Source organism: Orycteropus afer, unplaced genomic scaffold (assembly GCF_000298275.1).
Source record: "Orycteropus afer afer isolate SDZICR_OR568_19922 unplaced genomic scaffold, OryAfe1.0 scaffold00072, whole genome shotgun sequence".
NCBI classification, from domain to species: Eukaryota; Metazoa; Chordata; class Mammalia; order Tubulidentata; family Orycteropodidae; genus Orycteropus; species Orycteropus afer.
Window position 1 is genome coordinate 6,099,680 of NW_006921659.1, and position 22,594 is coordinate 6,122,273.

The following is a 22,594-nucleotide window of genomic DNA, read 5'->3' on the forward strand; positions in this document are numbered from 1 at the left end:
AAAAAAATAAATAAATAAAAAGATTTACAGCCTTGGAAAATTCTACGGGGCAGTTCTACTCTGTCCTGTAGGGTTGCTATGAGTTGGAATCGACTCATTGGCAGGGAGTTTGGTAACTCCAATGACTGGCATGTGCCTACATGTAGTAGCTGCTCGATAAATATTTGTTAAGTAAATAAATAAATAGGTTAATTAATTAACAACTGTCGAAGTTGCAACCTTCAAGTCTTCTGCTCCTTTGCCCATCTGAACTGATGCATTCAGTCTCAGACTAAATTATAATTCTTTTGAATGTTCCCCTTTTCTTTCTGCTTATCAGACAGTTTTCAGCCACAGAGAGATGAACTTTAATGTGTGGGCAAGTTAACTCTTGATGGGTAGCAGCGACCTCATCACAGACCCAGGCATCTGCCATATCCAATATGGTCCTTGACCAACATCTGCCCGGCCACTTACACTGATGAAACTATATACTAGACTATCTGCTGTTCTAAATTAAGTGCACCATTGTTCCTCTTCATAAATGGGGATCTCTAATAACTAACCACAATCTCTTTGGCTTGGTCTAGTGCAATCTCATGTTCAATAGAATCCAAAATGAATAGAAGCCAGTAGTTTAGTTCTGCTACTAAACCCTACAGCTTATCAATCATACCAATGTTCTAATAATCAGGTTTCTCAAGCCAGCTCGTCTTTCATATAAAAGGTAGTTCATCTAAGGACCCTATAATGAAAAGTAATCACATCTTTCTCTTTCAGTCCACACTTGCATCCCAGGTTCCTTCTTCCACATGACGTCTTCATGAGGTTTCCTTGGTTTTCACTGACCCTCTACAAAACTCATGACTGCTTCATGAGATCACCTTTCCTTCTCTCGAATGGGCATTTGCTGGCACCGACCATCAACCATCACTCTGTCATTCTCTCTCTCTGTCAGCAGTTCCAAGATTTTCATTCTGATAGCTACTCTTCCTCATGCAACCCATGGCTTTAAAGGAAAATGAGCCCGATCCCAATTTCAGAGGGAAATCTGGCTTGGTTCAGCCTAATCAGAACCTTCCATTCCCCTTGCAATAGCCCTGAGCTCAGGCATGCGCATGTGCCTTAAGCATGGACAATGTGGGTGAATTTCAAGACTCTTGCTTAGAATGCTAGGACAAAGGCCTTGTGTTTTTTACTGGATGGAAATAAAGCAGCACGTAGTTTTGATTGCTGCTAGCAGTCATCCCATGACCTCTGGGATCTTGCCTTATGATATGACCAATATAATTGACCACGAACTGCCAAAAGAATGAACACATTAGTCTTAGAAGAAATACAACAAGAACGTTCCTTAGAAGTGAAGATGGCAAGACTTTGGACACATCATCAGGAAAGACTAATTGCTAGAAAAGGACATGAAGCTTGGTAGAGGGTCAGTGGGAATGAAGGAAACCACCAACGACATAGACCGACACAATAACCATAACAGTAGACTCAAACACAGCAATGATCGTGAAGATGGCACAGGACCTGGCAGTGTTTCATTCTGTTCTACATCAGGTCACCATGAGCTGGAGCTGACTCAACAGTAACTAACAACAACTACACAGAAGAACACAAAGACAGAAAGAAATGGAGCCATGATGACAGTGCTGTGCCACTGGATCAACCAACCCCATAGCATACCCAACTCAGGATTCTGCAGTTCCATCAGATAATTGTTTGAACCAGGTTTGAGTTGGGTTTTCTGTTACTTACATATTGGGTCCTAATGGATCCACTGCATAAGTAATCATCAGACTAAGTCTACTCTTAGAATAAAATCAACTTCAGAATAATCCCTTTATCAAAATACAGCCCGTTCAGAGTTACTTTTTCCTTTTCATCATGCCACTTCTATGTGTAGAGCTTGCGAAGGCCTTGTGGATACTGTAGGCCTCCCAGCACAGTGGCTGGGTTCGTGTGAAACTTGCCTTCTAAAACTACTGGTTTGGGGTTAAACCCCATCTGCCATATAGAAAGAAAACCCTTGTGTCGGCAGAACATTTCATCAACAACGTCCATCCTTGTTTCCTTTACTCCCACATCTTGCCAAAAAAAGTCTAAATTGGTTCAACATACTTTTGCTACTGGGAAATGTTTCATAACTACTAATGAATAATTCAGTGAATAATGTATTTTTAGTTTCCTATTGCCAGACACACCCAACTTTGATGGAAATACTGTTGCCTTTGCTTACACTCTAAATTTTCCAAGATCTTAAATAAATTACTTACTTATAGAATTGTCCTATCAACAATGAAAATCAGATCTTGTCACTCACCTTGCTCAATACCCTCCAATAGCTGCCATCACATTTAGAATAAAATCCAAACTATTACCTCTTCAGCCCACATGATCTGGCTTCTAACTACCTTGGCCACTCAGCCCCAGATACTCTTTCTTGATGATGTTCAATAATGCCAAGCCTATTCCTGCCTTAAGACTTCTGTTTGCACTTGATCTTCCTCCTTCTGGACTACTCTGCCACAAGCTCTTCACATGACTGACTCCTGCACTTCATTCTATCTCTACCCACAGGTCACTTCCTCAGAGATAACTTCTGTGATGGCCAGAATCACCAGTCCCCTCACCACCAATCCCCTCACTCTGCTACTCTTCATAGCATTTATCACTACCTGAAAGTATATGTGCACAGTAAAAAACCAACCCAAACCCACTGCTGTTGAGTTGATTCTGACTCATAACAACCCTAGAGGATAGATAGAATAGAACTGCCTCATTGAGTTTCCAAGGCTGTAAATCTCTACAAAAGCAGATTGCCTCATCTTTCTTCCACGAAGTGGCTGGTGGGTTTGAACCACCAACCTTTTGGTTAGCAGCCCAATGCTTTAACCACAGTGCCATCAGAGCTCCTCAAATGTACTGAAGTCCTTCCATATCCATGTGGGATACATTCCGAGACCCTCAGTGGATCCCTTAAACTGCAGATAGTACCAAACCATATATATACTATGTTTTTTCCTATACATGCAGATCTACGGTAAAGTTTAATTTATAAATTAGGCATAGGTAGATATTAACAACAATAACTAATAATAAAATAGAACAACTATTAAGTGAAAAAAGGGTTACTTGAACACAAACACTGTGATACTGCAACAATCTGATAACCGAGACAGCTACTAAGTGACTAACAGGCTGGTAGCAAACACAGTGTGGGTACCCTGAATACGGGAATGATTCACGTCCCTGACAGGATGGATGGCGCAAGATTTCATCATACTACTCATGTGTGTGCAATTTAAAACTTATTGGAATTCTCCATTTAATATTTCTGGACCATGTTTGACAGCACATAACTGAAACCACAGAAAGTGAACCTGTTGACAAGAGAGGACTACTATATACATCCACATATATAGAAAGAGAGACAAGAGATTTTTAACTTGTGTATTATTGCTCTTCCCCACCAGAACATAAACCCCTTTAATGCGGAGAATATATCTTTTTTTCAGTAATGTATCCATTAAACTTAAAACAGTGCCTAGTATATCATGTTTTGTTATTATTGTAGGCTTCTGTGAGGTTGGCCCCAGACTCATGGCATCCCCATGCAAATGGAAGTGCCCAGTCCTGCACTAGCCCATGGTCAGATGTGTATTGGATGCTTCTGAGCCACAGAGTTTTCATTGGCTGATTTTCAGAAGTAGATCACCAGGCTTATCTTCCTAGTCCACCTTAATGTGGAAGCTCTGCTGAAACCTGTTCAGTATCATAGCAACATGCAAGCCTCCGATCACAGACAGCTGGTGGGTGCACATGAGGTGCATGGTCCAGAAATTGAACCTGGGACTCCCTCATGGAAGGGGAGAATTCTACCACTGAACCATCTATGTCCCTTCAGCCCATACTGTTGTTGTTGTTAGTTGCTGTCAAGTCAGCTCTGACACATGGTTATCTTATTATAAGAGAACAAAGCAGGTATAGCAAGGATCGTGAGGCTGGCACAGGACCAGGCAGTGTTTTGTCCTGTTGTACGTAGGTTCGCTGTGAGTCGGAGCCAACTGGACAGCACCTAACAACAACAACACGCCATCCCCACTATCATCAATATGTTTGAGCCCATTATTGCAGCTATTATTTCAATTAATCTCATTGAGGGTTACATATCTTTTTATGTTTTCCTTTTTAATAATAAGTGCATAAATATATAATAGCTTTTTTCTTTTCTTTTTTTTTTTAACCTTCTGAAACAAAGAAAACACAGCAAGAAGGTATTTGTCTCCTGTTGGATAAATCCCCCTTGTCTTCAGCTATTTGCCCCGCTTTATCTCATCTTACTTCTGGGTCTCTGTATCCCTAAATCATTTGACATCAACAACTTAAATAGTTTCAACTTATCAAACATACAATCCTACCAGATGATCACAGGAAATATCAGGGTCTCCAGAGATTCTCCTTGTAACAAAGAGTTGGATGTGCAGTCATAGTTTTCGCCATATTTTACACAATGTGTAATCATTGCTATCAAAACAGGTTACAAGATACCATATCATCTACTGCATCTACATAGAAATCAGCGCTGTTATCATGTAATATTTGGCAAAGACCAATAAAGCTGATTAGCAGTCATCATGTTTCAACATTTCTTGTTACTATTACTCACTGAACCCCCAAAATATACTTATTAGGGTAAGATCCCACTCTCGATGTTATCTTGCAAATCCAGAAAAGTAAACACTAAGAAAATTTAAATTTGTATGAAAAAAATCAGATACAAAATATTTTATACCTGCTCCTCACTTATCCGCATGGCTAGGTTCCAAAGACCTGGTCATTAGGTGGGGTTTGAACCGCCAGCTTTCTGGTTAGTAGTCAATGCCTTAGGTACTACACCACCAGAGCTCCCGTGAAAATTAGCATTTTGCAAAAATGGAGGATTTTGTTTCTGTTTTCAGGCAATTCATCTGTCTTATTTTTTTAGAGAATATGATCATAGAAATAATAACAGCTAAGATTTACTGATGTACTCATCACTATCACCAGTCCAGTTACGGATTATTTCTCTGTAGAGAAAGAGGCTTGGAGGAGACAAAGTTGGATAAAGTGAGGCTGTGTGACTGAAGGAAGGGCCCATGGCTTAACCACTTCACTTTCCTCCTACGTTGAGTCAGAGCCTCCCTTGCTGAGACACCTCCAGGGCACCATTCTGACCCTTGCAAGTTCTATATAAAGATCCAAGAGCCTGCTCTGTCCTCCAGCATGGCGAGTCACTGAGGCTCAGGGCTTCCCACTGAGTACTGGGAGCCTAGCCCACCAATGGGCCCCACTGAGGCAGAGGCTGCAGGCCCGTTTAGACTCACCTTAGGATGTCATTAAACTTACAGGCATTTATTCTAAACACACTCTCCAATGCTGGTTTCCTCCCTTCCTGCTCCAAAGCAATTTTGAGCAGCAGGGCCACCGGCCCAGAACCCAGAACACTGCTGGCTCGGTGCTGCTTGCGCGTCCGGGCCAGATGCCAGGGCCACAGAGGAGGCTGGGCCAGTGCCGCAGCTGGGTGCAACGTCCCCACTGGGGCAGGGACGGGACAGGGTGGCCCACCTTCCCAGAGGCCGCCAGGAAACCCTCCTCAAGGGAGGAGATGTTCACGAGCCCGTGCACCATGCCCACTGCCTAGTTAATGAACAAAATCGTTGGATGATAGATTTTTTTTACTATTGTCATAAATGTGAAATGTCAAGTAACAAGATAGTTGATAAGTGAGTACTAAATGTATTTATGGCACAAATTCTACTATCATTATGGAAAAGTAATCATTTCAAAATCAAGGCAGTTTTTTTCTCCATAATCAAAAGTGATTAAATACTTTTAAATACATCTCAACATATTTATGAAGGAATTCTCCTACATGCTTCCAAAGCTTTCTCATAAATCAGTATAATGTTTCCAAAGCACATTTGGAAGTGAAAAATGCATATCTACTAACTATATTTTCCTCTATTAGAAGATGAATTAAACAGAAAATACATTAATGTCTAAATTTATAATAGGAGTGGTTAGCCCTTAACCATAGCAAACTAATGAGGAATATTTTACCGTCAGAGGATTAATCAGCGCTTTCCCAAACTAAGCAATTTAACATTTCCAGAATTTAATCATGGGTGGATTTTATTTCCCTATTTACTTTTTTTCATTGTGGGGATGACGTAGAAAGACAGTACATGTTAGAATAAATAAAATTCTTGAGCTTTATCTTGTCACTTTAAAGAAATATTATTTTTTAAAATATATACTCCACAGTTTAGAAATAGTCCTTACAGAAGCAACACTTCTAAGGATATGTCATCTTTGGGCCAAATTCAGCTTTCAAACATTGAGCAAACATCAGTACAGATGTACTGCACCTAAGAGCCTAAATCTGACTCACCTTCTGTTAGACATGAGACAACATACATTCTGGGAGGCTGTGATTACTAGACATTGACATCCATCCTCGGCCATTGATTATCTCTATCTTTGTTAAAGACTACAGGAGTTTCATTTAACTAGAGTGTTCAGTAAATTGCAGCAGAGTTCAAGCATCTTTTACAGATTCATTAAGCCATTGATTTGCCTTCTAGTGCCTGCAGTAGTGCCCAACTCTGGCCCACAGCCTGTGTTTACAGAGAATGCAATAAACTGACGTTTGTAACCTCCAAAGGCAGTCTGTCAGTAGACATTAGATTCCAGTGTGTGCACAGCCACCCTAAGAGTGGATTGTAACGTAGGAAATTTCCCAGTCTCAGTCAAAACTGCTGGAGCAGAAATTAAATGGTCATCGGCAACAAGATTTTCTTGATTCCATCCTAATCGTGACAATATGAACAGGGAGCAAAAGAGTCTAAGGAACAAAGAATTCCACATGGCTTGCCCAGTGCAGGTTTTTACTTATGTGCATGAAGGCTATCCAGAGGTATTGCAATTTGGGAAAATGAAAATAAATCATGGCATGCAGAGGATTTGCATCTCCTGAGTATGGCTTGTTGAGTGTACTAGGTTTTGTGACCAGAGTTTGCAAACACAGATGAAAGAATTCTAGAGTCAAACTATTACATTAAAATATCTCAAAGCAAGCCACTTGCCCTGTCTTATTCAGATATTTAACATTTTCAACAAACCATATGAATTTAGAGAGCAAAATTACAGTCCCAGGAAAATGCACAATCGTTCTCTCTTGGACAGTGCACTAAGTACTCATAGAACCTTCTCCTCCCCTGGTCTTCAAAGTTTCTTGACACCTTCCTTTTTAAATCAGACACAGAGTAACTCTGTGCTGGATGCAGCTTATGATAGGAGAAGCACACCAAAAAGCCCTCTAGCATTCTTTAAATGCTCATTCTTCAGATGAACCTGGACACTGTTAGCAAGAAGAGAAACTTGGCAATGCAAGTGACTGGATCGATAAGTAGAACGTACATCCCAAATAAATAGATTAAATAGATTCCTTCCTGATCGTTTATTTCCCTGAACTGCCCACTGCCCAAACAGACAGCCGGACAATGAACTCAGAGCACGCACATTCATCACTCTGCAACAGCAGCCACCAGAACACGATGTGGCTGATGCAATCTGACACCGTGGTTAATGTTAAAAGGGAGCGTGCCTTTTAGATGGATTGGATAATTACCGGCAGTTCAGACGAGAAAAACTTGATTTAAGTGTAAAGCATTAGCTATCACCAGAAGGATGTCCAGAGATTTACTGTGTGTGAAAATTAACATTCAAGTATATACATCAATAGCCCTGTGTATTGATCTCCATGTAACCAGGGCTATGAAAAATCCCCACTTTTCTTTCTGTTCACTGTAGAGAAATGTTGAATACGGGTTGGGGTTTGAAGTTGTTTGGGGTTTAGTCCATCTATTCATGTGTAATCTAAAATATCTAATGTTATTTAGAATTTGAAGTCCCTTCTAGGTAATAGGCTAAAACTATTCCTCCACTCCCCTCACAATCTCCCAAACTATAGTCCATTAGAAACAGAAGGAGCTGCTATTCCTTTCTCTAAGGACAAACTCACTTGCTCCCTCTATTCATGCTCCAGATTTCTCCACAGCCTGGCAATCACTGTAAACTGACCTTCACTATACTTCATTGGCCAGAATCTTCCTGCTTCACAACCACCCCAGATGTGTTTCAAAGGAGTAACACTTTATCCCTCCTCTTCTATTGGTTTTCACAAGTTCTCATTTGCAGCACCTCATCAATATTCCATTCCACATTTCAAAATACCAGAGAACAAGAAAACAGTTGGATTTGTTGTTCTTACTCAGAGTTTGCTGAAGACACCTCTGTTTGCTGTGACCAACAGGGAACTCAGCCCCTGGCCTGCAGACTAAAGTCCTGGGAGCAAATGGCCACCCTATGTGAAAGACAGTGGGTGGGCTTATAGCACAGTTCCAATGGACTCTGCAGAGCCAAGGCAATCATTCTACAGGCCAGGTGCAGACAGATCAACCCCAACAGGCTCACTACATCCATAGAAAGAAGACAAATCCACAGAAGAACACTGGTGCTCTCTGGGAGCACTTACTTGTGGACCAAGGATATTTTCAAGCAACGAGTAAAAACAGGCTTGTGGCCTGAGCTTCAGACAGTCAGGAAACATTAATTGCAAGTAATTTCTTAATGTTCTTCTCCAAACCTTCATGAGTGATAGTCATTTCAGAAATTAAATCTTGCAGGTGTTTAAAGAGAAAAAAGCAGACAGGTTAATCACTGGATTAACAGGGCAATTGTAACACATTTCTTCTGCACTGCTAGGTTCTATAATTAAGTCTGAACTGAGATATCTTTCCCAGGATAGATGCAAGATTAGTAAAAAAAAGACCAATAGTCTATGTCTAAGTAAAATGTGATTCCAACAGTTACGGCGATACATGTTAATATGCAACAGGTTCTTCCAAAAGAGTTCTCTTCTAGGAAATCTTTATACATGCTATGCATCCAAGGATATAGTTTGAAAGTAAAAGAAATGTTTTTCTTCTCAATGAATATTTGTCTCATCATTAAGATAATTGTTAGGATATCTTAACGGCACCATTTAAAAATGTTTTTATCTAAATAATTTTTTATTTTTAATGTGTCCATCTCTTCTCCATCTAGGTTTCTTCAATATTTCTATCTACTCTTGTTTCAAATTATAGAAAAACTAGAACAAGGAGGCAAAAAATTGGTGTCCTTAGGAATTTGTGTCTGTTACTAAATAATCGTCAAGTACACTTATGAACTTGAAATCTGAACAAGGAAACAAAACATAATCATCCTTTACCTGCCTTCACCATTTGTCCTGAGGTTTGGTTTCCTGCTTGGTTTTTTGGACATTAGTTTAGACAACAGGATATTTTCCATGCAAAAAGAAAAAGATCATTTAGAAAAATAATAATAGATCTTTGGAAGTAGCCACTATTTGTGGTCTTATTTGTTTCTCTCATTTTTAGAGAGATAATGGCTACAAGGCATTTCTCCCTTAGGAAAGAATATTTGTAAGTGTCTGCTATTGTGCAAATGTAGAACTAGTATTAACATGTTGTACTAAACGTTTCAGCATCTTTTCAAAACCACTAAGAAGTTTCTGTGACTTTCCAACCCCTAGGCGAACCACTGGGCTAGAAATCTCGAGTTCTTCTTTGCTTGTGGCCTCAAAAAGGGGTTGGGAAAAGAGTGAGTCCCATGAAAAGTCACTATCTAGCGCATTAAGTAATGAGATTGACAGCCCATTGTTCATCCAAAATCCATAGGCTAAAAAGCATATAATTACTTTTGTTATCCATAAGTTTCTAAAACTTTTGAATAGCTTTTGAGCCAGCAACTGAGCCTTTAGGGGATACGGATTCCACATAATATAATTATGAATTAACACTATTCACTTCCTAGAGCCAACATCCTGAATGTGTAAGCAAGTAGTTAGATTCCTTAACTGGATACAGCTGTGATTCACGGCCCCTACAGCAAAGTGTTTAGTAGAAGCACTTTGAAGGAAGCCTATATACTTGCAGCAATCCAAACAACTCTTCAAATAAAATTTTCAATTCAGCTCAAAAATATAACCTCCATGCTGTAAATGGTTAACTTGGCTTCAATCCACCCCACCTAACTTCATGGAGCCAGGGTTTATGAGAGACTTATGTGACATTTTTAACCTAACCATTCACTCAATGAACAGAGACCCAAAGAGGAAGGATGGTTTGATAAACAAATGAAATTTAGCCAGTTTTCAGTAGGCCTTCATTTTGGGATGTGGGCTATTTTTGTCCTTGTTTTCAGCAGCAGATCAGTTCCTGCCTCTATACCCAAGCCTCTGAGAAGAGGCTAGCAGGGGAACCACAAGCACAGCTGCCCAATTTACATCCACAAATGCAGGTGTTGCTCAGACACAAAACAGAGGTCAGCGGAATACTGCTTCTAATTAGCTACCTTTTCTAGTAGGATTTTTTCTTTGTAAAGTTATGCATGTAATTTGGATTCAACTTGGAAACTGTTTTTAGATCCCAGTATGCTATCTAGCAACAAACAGGGCTGTCATTATAAAGCAAAATTTATAGCATGGTTAATTTTATATGTTTTTTTTTTTTTAAATCTACAGTATACCTAAGGCAAAATTCTGTTCTGCGCACACATTATTCACTGTTTTCCATCCACTTCTCAATATTTAAAAGTGTAGAGTTTTGTCAGAAAAAAAAAATGTTCTGTGTAGGAACAGGGAGAATTTTGCCTTTTTCTAAGATTAGGAAAGTCCACAATCTTAATGAGGACTAAAATCAGTAAGAGGCTGTTAAATGTTACAAGAAGAGAAGTATCTATTTGCTATTGTCTTCAGTGGGGAACACCCTGGGGCTCAGAACAGCAGTTCTTAGAAATGGCAGGATGGAGACTGGTATCTAATAGAATCCATTAGGAAACCCAAGCCCTAAATGAAATGACCACAAAATCCTATCAGTTAACAGAAATGCAGCAGCTGTACATGTTTATTGTAATGCAATATAATATTGATGCAGAGATAACACTTTTAGAATTTAAAAACAAAAAGAAGAAGAAGAATCCAGCAGGTGATGTGACCAGTTTATTTCTCTATTTGAAAAATGAGAGCTTTGGCAGAGCTTTGGAATACATAAGCACGAAGATTGCAGAGAAGACAGGTATTGTATATACTCTGATGGGCCACTGGGATCAGTAAGCAATGTCACTGGCTAAACATCAGACCACTGCAACTCCCAGGTTTGGCAAAATGATGGAAGACCTACCCCCAATATCTCCATGTGGGAAGCGGTCCTCCTCCCACTGCTGATTCTACCTACTATAAATATTCCAAACACTATTTCTTATCCTGGATCCCAGTTATCTACTTTTCAAAAATGTATCCTAAGGGAGTTTAAATTCAGTTTGACCTTTAACTTTATAACAATGTAACAAATGCAAATCATGTAATCCTGAAATGCTAATCATAGGCTCACTGCATTGCTTCCAAGTCTTACTAAAGTAAAATGGCTTTGCAACGTGTATCATGTATCATCAGGATTTTAACAAATGCATCTTGCTTGATTTTATTCACTACAGGCAGCCCTCAAGGTTCAGACCCATAAGCCTTCAGAATTATAGAACTAAAACTCCTGTTCTATAGCCACGGTATGGAATGGAATGCCGAGTATTTTGTTGTGGTAAGTAGGGCTTTGAAGAAGAAAGCACTGGGTTCACTCCTGTAATTGTTACCCCAGTGCTCAGAATTTAAACGGGAGACCGGGGGTCTTGGAGATCATTTTAATCCTCCCATGTTAAAGCAAACGTGTCTCCCTTGCGTTGCTGTTTCCGCCCTTCTCCCCAGCCTTACTGCCCCTCCCAAGGGAAAGTGAACTTGATTGTTGACTGTTGCAAAAGAATTCCAAACTCCTTGCTTGCCTCTCCGTTCTAGTGAAGATTATGAGCCTAATTCTTAGAGACTGCTACTAAAATTCCACCCCGCTGAATTCTGCAGCCTAATTCTTTCGACATTATGTTGTTTGGCAGAATGATGTGACCCAAATCTGCAGGAGATAATTTGTTGCAACAGTGCTTCTTGCAAGGCAGTGGGCCCATGATCAGCATTTTAAAATTGCAAATATCAGACTTTTTAAAATAATAATAATAATAATTGTTTGCTTCAAGTAAGGGCAAATTTTGATTTTGTATGATAGAAATGGGAATGCTTAGCAAAATGTAGATGATTTTACTAATTAAGGAAGCTTTACAGACCAATGGAAAATAATCAAGGACCCTTAGCAATTAATAATCAAGGACTAGTAATTGGTGGCATAATGCTATAGCAGTTCTTTAAGGATTGAAAAATTAGTTTTGTGTGTCTGTATGTTTGTGATTATAAAACCATCATGCATTCCATTCCCCGTTAATGGTGGTTAATAACCTTCTAAATGGACATTTTCAGACCTGAGATGTCTTTTTTTTTGGGGGGGGGGGACCTCCAACTAAGGCTGTCTGTGTTCATCCACCATGCTTCTCACATATGGTTGGCTGTATGCGTAACCTTGGTTCATACAGTCATTGTTACACCTTTTCTTAAAATCAACCGATTTTAACATGACTAAAGAGCTCTGGTAGTGTAGTGCCTGAGGCATTTGACTGCTAACCAGAAGGCTGGCAGTTCAAACCCACCAGCCGCTCCACAGAAGGAAGACTGGGCAATCTACTTCATGATTTACCTTCAAGATTTACCACCTCAGAAAGCCAAAGGGGGTTGCTCATAGCAACTCATAGTCAGAATGGACTCAATGGCAGTGAGTCTGGTTTTTTTTTTCTTGGTATAAGGTGTTGAGAGACTCTTGACTAGAATTTGGGGTCAGATTTTGGGAAGAGCAAGAGTAATATTCCCATTGGAAACAAATATTAAATTGAGGGGACTAAAGCTTTCTGGCCATGCTCATACGGCTAGTTTCTTGTCCTTTATAAGCAATCTCTACCAGTTATCTTTCATGTACTCTAGTCTGTGCACTTTACTGCTGGAGAGACACTGTTGCTTAGGGTACCAGCTGTGATCACTGTGTCCTCACCAGATTCATTCACCCTCTCAGAATGCAAACACCAAGCCAAGAGAAATTGAAGAACAGTTTACACATCAGAAAGGGCATGCTTCTTCCAAAAGGTTAAGTACGACAGAGAAAGAGAATAGACAAAAGAGTGTAAAACTAAAAGGTGTGCCGTGTTTTCAGTTAGAAGCTAAAAGACACGTGCGCACGTGTTTGGTGAGGCCTGCATAGGCTGCCTCTCTACAGTGCTCTTACCTTGTTTCGCTTGAAGTAGGCTCGTCGACAGGCTGCAAAGCACTTCTCGCTGCAGAAGCTTTTCACCTCACTTCCCATACTCAGGGAATAGCGCTTGATTCCCACTTTCTGGCACCAGGCACACATTATTTGTACATTTGACACATCATCTTCTATAATAAAAGTATAAGAAAAATGTTCATATCAGAAGCAAACATCCCTTCAAACTTAGACACACTCTGAACCTGACAGATGCTACTGAGATCTTATTTTAATTTCTGTACCTTACTACTTTCTGACCCAATAGGAGAGCCAGCTCTTGAGGGGGATGGCTCAGTGCTTTCTCTCTCTCTCTCTCTCTCTCTCTCTCTTTTATTTATTTTGTTTGAGAAAGGGGGCTCCTAAGTTTTCAAAGGAGATCATTTATTTAAAAACCAGAGCATGGCTGCAGGGCCATGGGGATTCATAGTGCTTCTTAACTTGGTTACAATACTCAATTGCTGGTGAAACCAGTCCCAAGACTAACGAAGCTTGTAAAATGATCTGTTTCTTCAAGGGTCCTGCTGAAAGCCTACAAGATCTAAATTGGGTAGGCCATTCAGTGTTACCCTATGAATCTGATGATGCTAGTGGGATGCTCGGCAGCCCAGAGTTGGGATCGATCATGACATATGCCCTATAATTGTTGAATGATATGGGGTGTTGGTTACTTTTGCGATACAACAATCCCAAAGTAATGTGTTTAGTCCAAGAAGGAAAGACCTAAGTGGCCCGATTCTGGTGATGGAAAGGGATGAGTCAGGCTCACTAGGTAGTCTCCTATGTGATGGCCTTCCTGCACTGGTCTCCTTAGGGAAGCACAGGTCTGATTTAAAATCTCCTCTATGTGGTATGGCTTGTGGTCCCAGGATGAAGGGATGGTAATGAGGGTCTCAGCCATGAGATCTGAGGTCATATGGCTGCCCAGATCATTCTCAGCCAGACTGGTGATCTTCCCAACTTCTCTAAGACCCATCACTCATGCCATGCGGATACTCAGAGTGATTCTAGGTTATATGAAAATATGTTCAGTATTTAAAATTCTGTATTTCTTTTCCTTTGTATGAGAAGAAAACCAGACTTAACTCCACAAAAAGCTCATGTTATCATAAGTATTACTATTTAAACAAAAGGAGCTCAGTGCCTAAAGCATTTGACTGCTAACCGGAAGATTGGCAGTTCAAATCCACCAGCCACTCCATTGAAGGAAGACTGGGCAATCTACTTGCATAGAGACACCAGCTTGAAAGCCCAAAGGGGGTTGCTATGAGTCGGAACTGACTCAATGGCAGTTAGTTTGGTTTTGAAAACAAAAGTTGGCTTTTAAAGTGAGTCAATTAATGAAACATATTGAGTAAACTATAGTGCTGACGGTTAGCAGGATATGAAAAAATTGTAATGGTGATATTCGAATGACTAAAGTGTGGAAAACACTGAACCACTGGTCACTGAAGGGCCAGGGATGAGAAGGAGACTTAAAGTAGAAACCTAAGACATACTTCCTTGCTGCTTCCTAGGGGCTTTTGCTGTATGTTGAATTTTCTCTGTCCTTCCAATTGACAATGTGTGTGCCTGACTGATTACCACTGTTAGCCACATCTCTTCCTTTATGATTTTATTTGTTTGTTACTAACCCAGACTCATGCTCCATATATGAATGGTAATCACAAAATCCCTAACAAGCTCTGGTATAGTGTTGTCTGATTTCTGAATAAAATCCCCCAAAGACTAATTGCTAAGCAAGGTCTGGTCCATGAGTTGTTGACATATTCATGGTTCATAGAGTCTGTCATGCAATCATTCCATTTCCACAGGAAAGATTTCGTTTGAGGCACTGTGGTCATCAGCCTGCAAAATTAGAAGCAAACTAATTTGTAGTGCAGTGATACAGCTCCATGAGTATCATCACTCAGAATTGTATGCAGGATTTTATTTACCTTAATAGAATAAATACTGTCATTTTGATGTTCTATATTTTATTTCACAAATAACATACTGTGATTTATTGTTAGTTATCAAATGAGACAGTGTAAAAATGACCTTTCATTTTAATCAAACATGTTTTTTGAAAACATAACTTTCCTTAGGTGGAGTATGCATTCAAATTTCATATAATTATGCATTTTATAATTTCTCTATTCAAAGAAAGCTTTTATTTCTATTTCATATGGTTCTTAACACAGCACTTATCTATATACAGACATTTTACAGAGCATGAAGAATTAACAAACCTGTATAATTTGCTTAGACTATGGAGAAATTTTTATAATTAGAATTAGAAACAGTATATCTTTTTAATAACCATCTATGATTACTACATTAATTAACAATAGTAATAGTTTCTATTTTTCCCAATTGGTAAACTGCCTTAAAATCTTAAATTTGTGAGATGGGAGCTAATACAGCAGAGCTCTCACAAACGATCCATTGGCAATAAGATTCTGGTGAAATCTACAAGGAAAAACATTTTCACGGGGGAAATCACTTGGCCTCACAGTGCAGTGGGGGACCCTACTTCCTGAGGAGCCACTTCAGAGCATGCTTTGGGGCCCCTTCATTGTTTCTTTGTTAAATATGCTGGTTTGGGAAACAAATCATAAGATTTTTAAGTTCTAGATCTTTAACTATCATGGGCGAAAACTGAGCCCAGAAAGGATACAGAGCAAAAGCTAGGACACAGCTGGACACCTCTCCTGCTGCTCTGAACTACAGGGACTGCATGGGGGCGGGGGAGGGAGGCAGCCAGCTCCAAGGACTTTCCCAAGCTTGACTCCATCAGCATCAGACAGACTCACTGGACATTTTTAAAGGAGAAGCAAGAATACATTCTTAAATAGACCTGACAAATAACCAAAAAAGTAGAATTTTAAAGCAGATTATTTTAATAAGTCATTCTTACTACAAAGTCACAATCTGGGAAGATGAGACAAAAGAAATTGTGCACTTTTGTGTCTGGCAGTTGGAAAATGCTGGGAATGGTGGTTGGCATCTGTCTTGTTAAATAATTCAGCATTTCCATCCGTTTTTCATAAAATTCCATTTAGTAAAGGCAAATAACCTTGGAAAACTTCCATTCGATTTTTCCTTTTCTGTCATCAAACTGTTAGCAATAGTTCATGATCCAAAGTTCATGATCCAAAGAAGGGTCTGATAAGTGGATTATCCCAAAAATCCAAGAAAATATTTTCAGATATCTCAGTATCTCAGTCTTATGAAAGTCATTTATAGTCATATTGTATTTAAGAAACTAAGAAAGAACTGCAATTAAAAAACCAAAAACCAAACTCACTGCCATCCAGTTGGTCCCGACTCACAGCAACCCCTCCTTGGTTTTCCGAGGCGGTATCTCTACGGAAAGTAGATTGTCCAGTCTTCCTTCTGAGGAGTGGCTGGTGGGTTTAAACCATCAGCCTTCTGGTTAGCAGTCAAGTGCCTTAGGCACTATGCCACCAGAACTGTGATTATCTAAGTTAATTTTGGCAGCCAAAACATAGCTGAAAATTCTCTCACCAGCCATGAAACAGTGTCCCCATCTTAAACAGTAAGACCATACCCCTAGAGAAATGCACCTTTCTTAAGTGCTTATAGCCAAAGGAATAGGTTTGTTTCACCAACCACATCTTATTCTGCCTGAAACCTGGGAGTGACATCCATGATTTACTTTGGTCAAATAGAAGACACAAATGTGTTAGCTTTCCTAATTTTATCTGCTTAAAATATTTTTAATGTTAGTATTTTAAAAACATATTTCTTTAAACTAGAAAAAAATCTAGAGTTCTCATCTCATATTTAGGCTAATAGTTTGTGCCTTTAAAGACTAGAGGCTACTTCAAAGACAATTCACATAATATCTTTTTCCTTGCAACCATTAGCCTGTATATTTTTCATAATGAACAATGAAACAACAAACACAAAATGTTTATAGCATTAAATCACATTCCCAAAGAGAACAGTTTGTTTAACATGATAACATTTTCATATGATAATATCATATAAATATGTATCAGTCAAAATATGCATGTTTCAGTTGATCATGAAAAGTTTGTACCACCTCTTTAGAATTTAATTAAACAGAATGTCTGAGGGCATTTTCTTTCCTGTCTACTGTTCAAAGAGCTATAGAACATTTTCTACTTTAAATCCCAGCAGGGGAAATTCAGATTAATTACTCTGAGATGAAATCAAAATTGTATTTATTTATTATAGTGCACAGAAGTATGAGATCAAGCATTTCTGGAATGTCTTGCTGTAGTTGTTTAAGAAATTACCTTATCCAGTGACTTAAAAATAAGGATGGTTATTGGTCAGTGATCATCTATGGGTGTTTAGATTGGCTAAGAACATATATATTAGCTTACCTGACCAGAGCTCAAAGAAAATCAGGAAGGCCTTAATGAACCCCAAACAATTAAACTGTAGATTTACCATCCTTTGTAACCTTCATAGGAGCCCATTACTGAGGGAAAATTCTGAAAGTAGCTGCTGATGTCTATCTCCTCCAACAGTTCCTAGAATGCACATATCCAGATAATCATTTGAGAACTGAATTACATTTTAGCAATTTGCCAGGCAGTCTGAGGTGAGTCCTATGTATTCCCCACACTATAAAATGAAGATATGGGCAGCGCTCTTTCAATCTATTTGTTGGAGCATTTAAGAATGGAATGAAATTATACCTAGAAGGCAGTCAAGAAACTAAGGTTAAAGTTTGCTTTCTTTGCAGCCCTTGGAATTATTCAATTTGAAAGACTTTAGGGCAGTCCACTTTAAAAGTCTATATAGTCTTCCAGAAGCACCTGTACAATTCCCTGTGTTCTAGAAGTAAACATACAAGAAAACCTAGACCACTGAGCCAAAATGAAAATAATCATAGATAGCCATTAATCAGTATTTAGTAGGTTCCAGGCACAGTGCAAAATTCTTTAAATCCATCATTTAATTAATCTTAATGACCACTCTCAATACAGTAACTATCATTATCTCCATCATGCAGATGAAGAAATTGAGGTTTGGAGGTTAAGTAACTTGCTTCAAATCACACAGCAAGTACATTCACAAAGCCCGGCTAAAGTCAGTGCCACGTGACTCAAGAGCAGAAGCTTTCACTAGTACATGTTAGCGACCCTAGCCTTTCTAAAACTGAGTGCAATTACATACCATTCACAAAGACTTCTCTCAAAAAAAAGAAAAAGAAAAACCATCACAAATTCTGCCACTTACACAGCACACTGCTCGTGACATGGTAACAGACAAAATGGAATAAAAAATATCAAAAGTCCTTGAGGAGACAGCTGAAGTGTTAATCAATATTTGTTGATTGATTAAAAAAAAAAAAAAAAAAAAAGTTAAAGGCCTGCAGAACAAGTCCTTAATTTCATATGACTATGGAAAGCAGATTTGATACAAACATCCCGCCTGAACAACTTAAACATTAAATGGTAAGACAGACCAATTATATTTGGATCCCAGAAAGCAGTTATTTTACCCATAGAGAAGCAATGCTCTGGCCACCCTTGTCTCTGTAAGGAAGGGAGATCACAGTAGGGCATAAATAACATGGCCTTCCATGTGGGTGAAGTGGGGAACCACCTAATCTGTAATTTCAAGTATGCCAGTAAGATATCCTAGCTTCACAAAATAATCTCTCAGCTCCTCACTAATAGATTAAATTCTACCATTAGAGGGTAATTTCTTTGGTGAAATTTTCCTTATATCCCATGAAAATACAAATGCCCTGAAAGCAATAAGGTTCAATACATATTTGCAGAGTCATAAGATATATCTTTCTGGCATTCTCTGCTTTCAGCCAAGACTCATTTGACATCAGCAATGATACCCCTTGTCCAATATCCTCTCTTGAATCTGGCTTGAATTTCTGGCGTTTCCCTACCAACGTACTGCTGCAAACATCTGTTAATTAACTTCAGCAAAATTTTACTTGTGTGTAATATTAATGGTACCATTTGATAACTGCCATATTCTGTTGGATCACCTTTCCTTGGAATGGGCACAAATATGGATGGATCTCTTCCAGTTCTTGGCATAGATGAGTGAGTGCTTCCAGCATTGCATCCGTTTGTTGAAACATCTCATTTGATATTCTGTCAATTCCTGAGCCTTGTTTCTCCCCAGTGTCTTCAGTGCAGCTTGGACTTCTTCCTTCAATACCACCACTTCTTGATTGCATGCTGCTTCCTGAAATGGCTGAAAGTCTACCAATATTTTTTGGTACAGTGACTCTGCATATTTCTTTCAATGCTTCCTGAATCTTTCAATATTTTGTCCAAAGAATCCTTCAATATTGCAACTTGTGGCTTGAATGTTTTATTCAGTTCTTTAAGCCTGAGAAATGCCAAGTATGCTCTTCCCTATTGGTTTTCTAACTCCAGGTATTTTTTCTTTCCATTACTTTCATTGTCTTCTCAAGCCACCCTTTGAAATCTTCTGTTCAGTTCTTTTACATTATCATTTCTTCCATTCACTTTAGCTACTCTACATTCAAGAGCAAGTTTCAGAGTCTCTTCTGACATCATTTTGATCTTTTCTTACTTTCCTGTCTTTTTAATGAGCTTTTGCTTTCTTCATGTGTGATGTCCTTCCACGATTCATCTGTTCTTTGGTCATTAGTGTTCAATGCAGCAAGTCTATTCTTCAGATGTCTCTAAATTCAGGTGGGAGATACTCAAGGTTTGTACTTTGGCTCTTATGGTCTTGTTTTAATTTTTTTCAGCCTTAACTTGAACTTACATATGAGCAATAATGGCCTGGTTGACAGTCAGTCTTGTTCTGACTGATAGTTTTGAGCTTCTCCATTGTCTCTTTCCACAAATTAGTCCATTTGATTCCTGTGTATTCAATCTGGCAGGGTCCACGTGTATAGCTGCTGTTCTTGGTGTTGATAAAAACTATTTCCGATGAGTAAGTTGCTAGTCTTGCAGAATTCTATCATGTGATCTCTGGCACCATTTCTATCACCAAGACCATATTTTCCAGCTACCATTTATCTCTTATGTCCATCTTATCTGTCTCTTACTATGTTTATGTCTAGCCCTGGACACATATATAACTATAGCAACCTGAGAGCAGCCAAGTGAAGGCAGATGGACAGGAAAACAAAACAAAACACGGTGGTCCCACTGTAGCACACTGTCAAATCAATTATTTTCAGAGCACCTTTTAGATACGACTATAAAGCACAGTAGAAGTTAAAGATGTGGGCGACATGCAATATAGCTAAGGATTTCTAGAGGAGAAAAGCAACAAGCAGATCCACTTACTTTGACAGTCTCAAAGGGGTGACTATTTGTTTAAACAAATGAGGTAATGAATGCACACTGCTTTATAAACCTAAGTGACAAGTATTTGAATGACAGTGAGTTGGAGTCCAGAAAGATGGAGACAGAGGACATTGGCAAAACTGCTAACACTGCCCCTTTAGTTGTATGACACGCACAAGTCACTCACAGGGATATTAATGCCTGTCCTAACTATAGCTGTGGTGAGGCTCCAATGAATGTATGCACATTATATATGCAAATGTGCCTTCCTTAGAATTACTGGCAATTAGAGCCACAAGAAAAGGCTAGGTGTCAGCTGTGCACAATCTAGAGAGGGCGATGACCAGGCAGCAGCCTCTTCAATCACACCCTCTCCCACGATGACATCTGTATAACTACTATCTTTGAATACAAAGAACAACTCAGTAATTGGTTAAATTTCACTAACTCAGGCTATTGAAGAGTAAAGCCATAAGATTTAATAAAAGCCTCACAGTTATTCTTTTTAGGAATTACTTAATTTGAATTAGTAGTTGACAAGGTGTTGCCAAATATCTCTCTGTACTGCCAGATATTCAGTAATTAATAGATGGGAATTCTTTGTAATTATTACATTAATATCCACATATGGGCAAATCTTTCTTAGTGGCTCAGAATTTACTCTTCTAAAACATGTCACAGTAAAAATTAAAAATATTAGCCAACCTTGTAACTGAACGATCAGAAATTCTCAAATAGTAGAGTCTGAATTAATATAATTTTATTGTACTTATTTCTCATGAAAAAGACAGATGCAATTAAATGATAGACATTTCATGCAGTTGTATGATTCTCTGTAGTATCTAAACTGTCCCTACTTTTCTGTTGAAAATAGAATCATTTAAAGTGATTTTAAGAATTAAATAGTCCATCACCCTCTAAGAACAGTAGTTAATCCCAAAATGAAATCTAAATCTCTACACATAAATTAAAATTTGGTTTTGGTAAGTAAAAGGAATGAGCACTTATTGTACAAAATTCCAAATGACAGAATTTAAAAAAATTTTAAATTTTCTAATGGAACTTTTCTAACTAATTTTTAATTGTGTGCGTGTGTTTGTGTGTACACATATATACAGATAAGGGGGTCGCTATGAGCCAGAATCGACTCGATGGCAATGGGTTTGTTTTCAATTCCAACTCATAACAACCCCCATGCAGTTTCCAAGGCACAAAATCTAGACCGAAGTAGACTGTCTCATTTTCCTTCTGCAGAGCAGCAGGGGGGTTTCAACCCCCAACCTTCTAGGTAGTGGTCAGATACCTTAGGCATTGCCTCTGTAGAGCTCCATACACATGCACTCACAAATTTTTGTTGGGTGCTATCAAGTTGATTGTGATAGCAGCAGGAATCTGTGACGGTAGAACTGTCCCACAGGGTTTTCTCGGCTTGTAATCTTTACAGAACCAGATCGCCAGGCCTCTCTCCCACAAAACCACTGAGTGGGTTTGAACTATCAACCCAGCGTTTTACCATCATGCCACCAGGGCTATATATATATAATATATTTGAAAAGGATATGATTCCAGAAAGAATTAAACATTACATGCAAGACCCAGCACTAGGTCAAGAATGCTTAGTTGAATAAGGTAAGACCCTGCCCCTATGATAAAAGACTGAAGAGTGTGTGAATGATCCTATGACAGGCAGAGAGGCAGAATGCAGTAAGAGAGGTTCAGAGAGCAGTTCGAGTCCAGAGGCACAGTATTGTGATGGGTCTTGAAGGACTTAGAGGTAAAGAAATTCAAGAGGACAGAAAGGAGAAAAGGAGGAGTCAGGGAGTAGCAAGAAGACTCAGGGATGAAGAGAAGTCCTAAAATTGTGCAGTTTGGCCACCACTGTGTGCAGGGAAAAGTAGGAGATTAGACTGGGGCAGACAGAGTCTGAACAGGAGTCTCTTGAATGCCATTTTGCTAAGGGTGGGAGTTCATCTTTATTCCAGACATACTACAGAGCTCGTG

The 22,594-nt window shown here is 39.0% G+C and overlaps 1 protein-coding gene across 1 annotated transcript in view; it reads right to left on the reverse strand.

Moving 5' to 3' along the window:
* LOC103197015 (sine oculis binding protein homolog) overlaps positions 1-22,594 on the reverse strand; it is a 199,403-nt gene that overhangs the window by 120,238 nt on the left and 56,571 nt on the right. Inside the window, exon 4 of the mRNA XM_042780945.1 lies at positions 13,299-13,450. Coding sequence (XP_042636879.1) covers positions 13,299-13,450 — 152 coding nt within the window. The remainder of the gene's footprint in view (positions 1-13,298; positions 13,451-22,594) is intronic.